The sequence below is a fragment of the Phytophthora cinnamomi genome (genome assembly GCF_018691715.1).
Source record: "Phytophthora cinnamomi strain GKB4 chromosome Unknown Contig26, whole genome shotgun sequence".
NCBI lineage: Eukaryota > Oomycota > Peronosporomycetes > Peronosporales > Peronosporaceae > Phytophthora > Phytophthora cinnamomi.
Window position 1 is genome coordinate 493857 of NW_027150959.1, and position 7765 is coordinate 501621.

General features: G+C 54.0%; 1 protein-coding gene across 1 annotated transcript; it reads right to left on the reverse strand.

The window, feature by feature from the left end:
- Positions 1-4588: 4588 nt before the first annotated feature.
- Positions 4589-5688, reverse strand: IUM83_08649 (uncharacterized protein; the record flags this gene model as incomplete). The annotated part of the gene is made up of 2 exons (XM_067933036.1): positions 4589-5245; positions 5335-5688. 2 exons carry the CDS (start codon positions 5686-5688, stop codon positions 4589-4591), a joined length of 1011 nt encoding a protein of 336 aa, XP_067794262.1.
- Between the last annotated feature and the right edge of the window lie 2077 nt (positions 5689-7765).

A 7765-nucleotide genomic window follows, 5' to 3' on the forward strand; every position in this document is an offset into this window, starting at 1 on the left:
GTGTGCGTCTGTTCGGATAATAACGACGGAGGACGGACGAGCGTTATCTATTATTTAAGCTAACGTTTAAAATACTTAAGTAATACGTAGTGGAGACCTTCCTCTCCCTCCGCTCGCCCAACTGCGACACTACTGACCTGAGAGGATCACGGGAGTATGCGGGTGGGAGATGGCTACATGGTGGTAGCAGATGGCTACACAGCGGACAAGTTGAAGCGGACGGCGGAGCTGCCGCGACGGGAGTTTGTAGCTGTTTGGGTGTTGCTGATGACGCTGCACGCGCTGTGTGCGGCGTATTTGCTGGCGATGGCGAGGCTGTACTTCTTCATGGAGGAACCGCTGATGCTTTACTTTAGTGACCTCATGGCGCTTCCGGAGCAACGGCGCTTTCGCGCGTTCGGAGTGGCTGTAGGTTTTCTTGGGGGGGTGCACGCGCTTCAGCTGATGCTTCACATCGGGTCGTCGATGCAAGCGAGAGCTTTGGCCGTTTGGCCACGGACCGCAGTGGTGAAGAGGGGAGTGGAAATTGTCAAGGGGTTTTCAAAGGTATCGGAGAGGAAGGTAGCAACATCAACATCAACACATCAGAAGAGCGGCGCCGTTTCGCGGACACTTTCCACTGTGGAGAATGTTGTGAGTATCGAAGGGAGGTACTTCGAGCTGGGCTTTGTGCTGCAAAAAGCTGTGGAAGTCATCGCCCAGATCAATCAGTGTCGCCATTTCAGCACTTTGATCGCGCGGGTGTGGATCAACCAAGCGTTCGTGGGCATAGTCGTAGCCAATTGCTTATTGACGGTGCAATGGAACTACCTCATGCTCACCGCTACTTCGCGCGCAAACGCCCGAGTCGCTACCTCAACCAGCAAAAACAGCCTGCGTGCAGGAACCTCCAGTTTTCGCGAGCGAACGTTGTGTGTCGCCATGGACGTATTGCTGTCAACGATTTCATGCCTGATATTGCCACTTACGATCTTTGTGGATTGGGCTCTGCAGTTTGACCCCGCTCAATGGACGTTCCCGGTAGAGGTTCTGTATGGTGACGTAGCCTTTGTAAGACTGGTGTATGAGAACCAGGCCATCTTCGCTCTCTCAGATACTGACAGCATTGCGAAGCTTGTACCCCATGTTAGCGTTTTGCTGAGCCTGTCAAGCATCAGCTTTATTCTGGAAAAGGTATCTCCGAATGTTGGGTGTAGTATGAATCGCGTAGTGGTAAGGTCTGCCTCGAGTGCAAGGCAACGGTCACAACGAAAGTCACCATATCGAGCTGTTCCCACCACGAAGCTATCGACCGTAGTCACATTTTTGCAGCTCGCCCTCACTTCGGCAGGTTTCTTCGCCACCGCTGCAGTTATACTAAAATTACACTTTCAAGCAAAGCACCTTGTCTCCAACGCGGATCCTTCCATTAGACAAATGTGTCTAGAGACTGTGCGTCCGTGGTTTGCCCAGAACGTAAGTTGCTCTGTGGTCAAGTACAATTGCTATCGTCACGGCGTGGCTAGCCCAGATCATGACATTTTCGAAAACTTACAGCGTGACGCGTTGACATCTATCATCTTCGAACACTGCTCAGCCTTTATCATGCCAGCGTCCATTCGGGACTTCCCCAATCTGCTAGGAATCGAGATCTGGAACGTGACACTAGTAAGTTGGGGCTCCGAAGCAGCACTAAACGCCGAGCTGCACCCGAAAATGACGTTTCTCATTATGTCTCACGCCAACATGACAACTTTGCCCCAAGGAGTGTTGTCACCGCCATTTCCTGATCTTCTTTCGGACATTGAAATTACATTGACAAATCTCACTAGAATACCCGAAGAGGTGGAGAATGTTTGGATAAATTTGATGGTGGTGTACGTTGAGAATTCAGCTCTACAAGAGTTTCCGGCACCATTGTTTAAGCTTCCAGTGCTTGACGTGTCATTCACCAACTGCAATTTGAAGGAGCTACCAGAAGATCTATTCACGTCGGATATCTATCCAGGCATCTATGAAGAGCTGGCTCTGTCGTACAACCCAATACAAACCCTCCCTGAATTGGCCAGGAAGGGGATACTCATTGATCAACTATCGTTATCTTACACAAGCCTGGAGACGCTGCCTTCCTGGATTGAATCGGATGTTAGCGAGGTCATCACCCTAGGAGGCTCGCCTGTTTGCGAAGACGAATCAGCTCAAATGGCTGAGTTCGTGGACTGTAACAACAGTGGATGGGATCCTTTGAATAGCGGGAGTTATCCTCTCGCCTACGTGACATCTTCACGCCAGCTATGACGGACTCCGCAATTCATATTTATTCTAATATTAAAAAAATGAACTTGGAGCAGGAATGAGCTATGCATTTAATGCCCTGGACGGCTCGATAAATTGCGTTGGGTAGCGCTCGTCGCCTAGTGGGTCCCACGAGTCGTCGTTTTCGCCACAAAGCACAACATCGGGGAATTCAACGTTACCAGTTTCACAGACCGGCGATCCGCCTAATGACACAGAATCCCAAATCTTCGTGCCTATCCAGCTAGGTATCGCTGTCAGCTGCGTGAATTCCAACGCTAGATAAGAAATAAAGAAATGATCGCTTGTAGCTTCCGGTAACTTTTGCAATGGGTTTTTAGAGAAGGCCAGATCATAGAAATAGGTCGAGGCCCCGGTGAGCAGCACGTCGTCGGGCATTGTTTCAATTTTGTTGCCGATCAAGGAGAGTTCGCTTAAAACAGGTAGCGTCATCAATACGACCGGGAATTGGTTCAATTGTGAGTGTTCGATGTACACAAGCTGAACGCTATTCCAAGCCTCTGTAACTTCGTTGGGTAGAGTTGTCAGATTTGTGTGAACGAACTCCAGGTCTATCAATTGTTCTGGAAACGGTGTGTTTAGAATTCCAATAGGTAAGCTGGTCAAATTCACAAAAGCGAAAAACATGAAGATCATTCTGGGGTGTAATTTTGCTGACAAAGCCGCCTCCTCTCCCCAACGTACGAGTGTCGTGTTCCAAAGCTCGATGCCCATTAGAAACGAAAATTCTTGAATAATCGGAGGCATAACAAACTCTGAGCAGTGCAAGAATATGACACTGCGCACGGATTCACGTTCTAATCGCCCCAGTGTTTCAAATGGAGGACTCGATACCCCCTCCCGATAGCAGTTGTACTTGATGACGGCACAGCTAACGTTTGGAGCGAGCCACGGATGCATGCGCTGAAGGCAGAAACTGTTTATGACGCTGATGTTACCGCTAGCGGGAGCAAACTGCGCCACAAGATGGAGAGTAAGTACGACTACCCCAGCAACCAGGAAGAGCAATGGAGCTACGACATGGTGAACATAGAGTACAAGCTTTGCTCTTTGGACACTCTTGCTAGCCTTCATTACTGCTTGGTAGGACGCAACTGCGATACTGGTTCTTTTCTGATTTTGCACAACTTTCGGAATTGAAGCTGGTGAGAGGTTGGTAGGCTCCCGTCTGGTAGCGACATCAAGCATGGACGCAATAGCAAGCAAGCACAAGAATGCGCTGACGTGGGGCACGCCCTTCATCACCGCATTTCCCCACGAAATGGCGAAAAAAGCGCGATTTTCAAGGATAAGGTTAGCAAAGGACGTGTCACCGTACAGAAGTGAATCCGGGAAGTCAAGGTTCTTGAAGTCGAATACAAGCAGATAAGGAACGATAATCGCTCCTGGCAGCAACATACCCGTTGCAATGGCAAGCAGTGTGTCCATAACTATGGCCAAGAAGCGTACCGACTGACGAGAAGTTGACAGCACTGTCGGAGCTACTCGCCTATTGACCGGTCCGATTTTTATCAGCATCCGGTGGATTATACAAGCAGACCAGCAATTCGTTACCAGAAGCGCCACCTTGACATGGTTAATCCACGGTCGAGCTATGAGTGTGCTGTACAAGTACGCATTCGGGATCTGCGTGGCGATTTCTACGGTCTTTCGAATAGCAAAAACACGGCCATAAGTTTCATCGTTGTATGACTGATCTCGACGCCTATTTGAAGCACTCAGTAAAGACTGTGACCGTCTTCCGCGATGCCGCGATGTCCTCCAACACCTTATTACCCAAATGAGTAGTCGATCAAGTGAATTAACCACCAAAGACACCAGGGACAGACTGTCCGAGCCAAGATTCACTGGCCGAACCGTTAGTCTTCGCGCTATCACGGAGGCTCCGAGGTGATTGAGGAATTGAACGCCGTGAGCTGCTCCAATGACTCCAAACGCAGTACCTATGACGCGAAAGTGGCGGTCACGGGCGGGTGCCAGAAGTGTTGCAAAATAGTCGAGGTACTTGTTCTCCATGATCCAGTAGAGCTTTGCGCAGGCCAACAGGAAAGCTGCACACAGAGCATGAAGCCCCATCATGAACACCCAGAGCGCAATATACTGACGACGCGAGATCTTGTCGTGAGCCTGCGGCGGTGACGCATGGCGGATGTCCCGGACACGAGGGCTTCCTACACTGTCCATTGCAGACAATAAAGCAGTTTTAACTGGCCGAGTTTTTTTAATAGTGCTGTTTTTTTAATAGTGCTTGCTGCTCCCCAGATATATCGATCGAGTACTATGTCCTGGTAAGTTACACCACAGTTTGTGGTGGCCGTGCCTCTGAAGGTTTAGCTACTGCAATAGTTATGGGTCCTTGACCCGCAGATTTAATCGCTGCAAGCCTTGGTGAGAGCTCAGTCAGGTCGATTTCGGGAGCATGCGGCGCGAGGAAGAAGTGCTCGAGTCGACAACAGAACGTGGTCACGAGCAGCAGTCCTCCGATAATCAGGAGCTGGGCGATACTCCACTGGGCAGTGCATATAGTGCTTTGGTCGTCCCAGCAGCTCGTGTCGTAGAGCGCGTCAGGGTCTACGGTATCATGGTGCTTTGGCAGGCTGACCAAGCCTACGATGGCCCAGCTGATCGACGTGAGTGCAAAAACAGCGAGTCCGAGGGCCACCAACGCCTTACCGACCCGCGTAGACGTCACACGATGCTTGCACGACGACAGTGAGCAGCCGACAGCCACGAGTATTGACACCAACATGGCAAGGAACAAAGACGCCGTTCCGGCGAAGAAGACCGAAGGTGACAGCAGCTCCGACGCGTTGCATACATCTCCGTCTCGGCTTTCAAACCAGGATGCGACGTTGAGAGTGGCCAGCAATCCCAGAGGAGGAAGCAACAGCGCTCTCTTGGTCAGGCGCGAGCAGCACGAGCAGCGAACGCACCATAACACCGTTAAAATCTACCAGAAAGTGCAGGAACAAGCACAGTGAGCCAATCTGTCAAACAGGAATCAATGTTGAAGTTGTTGAAGTTGAAGTGAAAACGTACATCACAGTCGATGGTGAGCAGAGCCTCCCTTGCGCTAAGTCCCGCGCTCACGAGCATACATCCGACAGATAGCGCTAGGCAAAGCACTACCAGCCAACTCGACGACGGGCAATCGGACCCCAGACCCAGCACAAGTCCGAGGATCCCCCATACTTGGAGACCCAGCACCGTGACGGCCACACTGCGTCGGAAGGTGTGGTTCAGGTGGTCATAGTAGAGATCGTCTGATTTCGGTGGAGCCTTGGCGTCCACGACGCGGCGACGCAGCGCGAATGCCGTCAACAGTAGCGCCACCAGCAGCGAGGCGTCCAGGAATACGCGCAACCGAGACAGACACGTGTCGGCCGCTGCCATTGCTGTACAGTGTAGCCGTAGCGAACCACCGTCCAGCGGGGAGACTAATCCCACGGATGCAAGGTGCAGACGACGCTGGAGTCTCTCCGGACGCTGCGAGCCAGCGGGTGTGCGCGCAGAACGCAGAAGCCTGTGGCTGTCGTGGATGTAGCGGGAGGTTGACACGAGTTCGGTGCTCTAGCAGGGATAGCTAGCTTTAGACCATTGGCGTCTCGGTCCAAAATAGACGCCTCTAGTGGTGGTTCAAAGCATTCGGCGCATTCGGCGCATTCGGCGCATTCGGAATGACCCCGAGCAAAGCAGATGCTTGCTTAGGTTGGACAGCGACTACAAGATGCAGATTGGTCGCTCCATGTGTCGTTGCAGCGCCAATCTGGTGCGAGCCGGATTCGCCAGCGTGGTAAACCTTTCGTGTTGCTGGCTGCAACTCGAGCCGCACGCTCGCGAGGAGAACGTGGCTCGAGGGCGACGGAGCCAGCAGCTTGCCAGTCGAGGTGACCTGCAACTTCAGCAGCGCCGAGAGCTGGTCAGAGCTGGTTCGAGCGTCAACCATGCGGACACGCGATGTAGCCATCTGCGTCGAAGCGGCACAGCGGAGACAGCTGGGCCCCCTCCGCTATAATACTGTAACTTATGCTTGCTTGCTCACAGCAGGCAATGCGTGTCGATAATCGTCCGCCTTGCCACCGACAGTCAAAGAACTGTAGTCTATGCCTTGCCGCTTGGTGCTGCGCAGTCCGTCGCATGGCGGACATTCGGAGCTGGCGGCTGGCAGTGGCGCGCACTCAGCGTTCGTGGCCGGCAGTCCGCTTCTCGGTGCAGCTTCGTCATCGTCGCGGCTCGGAGTGGGAGCGCGTGGCCGGCACCGACTTCTTATCACGAGCGTGGCACCTTCAGCGACACTTGCCTGCCGGTAGTCAGCGATGTGCTGACGAGTAGCCAGGCCCGCTGTGCGGCGCGGCCGTGCAGCGTGCAGCGCTCGATGGCCATGGGCCATGCCATGGAGTCTTCCCCCTCTTCTTCGGCTCGTTCTCTTCTTGCCATCATCGACGTGGCTGCTTTCGCATCGGCCCTTGCATGGATCGACGCGTGACCTGGCCAGCCTGGCCGGCTCGAAGCTCGGTTCATAGAAACCTCTTGCTTGTCCGGCGTGAGCTGGACATGCTCATGCGAAGGCCACTCTGGAGCTCTCTGAAAGCGTTAGTGTTGGCGCTGCTATCATAGAGATGGATGACTCACGAGGTCAGACACCGAGCAGCTAATGCGCTGCCGAACCAGGCTGCGAGCTCGCTGGCAGTGTGAGTAACTCGGAGGCCATGTGCAAGGTGGACACCGGTCACGAGTGTCCGCAGCCGTCGCGCCATGTGCTTCGTCACGCGTTCTAAGCGCCGCACATTGCGAACGCAGTGCGCACGCACCCGACCTGCTGCAGCGGCGACTGCGACGATCTCGCCGGCGCGGAGCTGTGATGCAGACCAATATGGCGAACCGGCCATCAATACGATTACATGTACATGCACCGGGTCACGGCACCCGCAGAAGAGAGGTCCGCCCATCGCCTTCTCCCTCGGCGCTAGACATGCGCGGGAATTCGCAGCAAGGCGTGACCGTAGCCATTTCGGCAGCACTTCCACTGGAAGTTCCAGCGGCGTGACTTGAAGCGCGCCGCGCGGAGCCGGGCCGGTTGCGACGACGGCGAGCTGTAATGGCTGGCCGAGCTCTCTCGAGTCGAGAGCGCTAGCTGCTGGGGGCGGCCCCATATGCGGCCGTGTCGCCAGCTGCGCGTGGACAGAACTCGGTATCCAGACCCGAGTGGAGTGTGCATGTACTCAGCGACTAGCTTGACGCCGGTACCGAGCTGTACTCGCCAGAGGGATGGTTAAACCGGCCGGCCAGCCGGAGGCACCCGGTGGACTCCACCGTGGCACGGCGGTCATAGATCGATTCGTGCCACCGATCACTCGTGTCTTTAGTGCAGGCGACCACTGTGCCGGACGTCCAGCCGAGGTCGCCTCGCACTTCGACGTTCCTGTTCAGTTTTGAATTCGACACTGCGCGCGCAAGTCCCGGGCGAGTC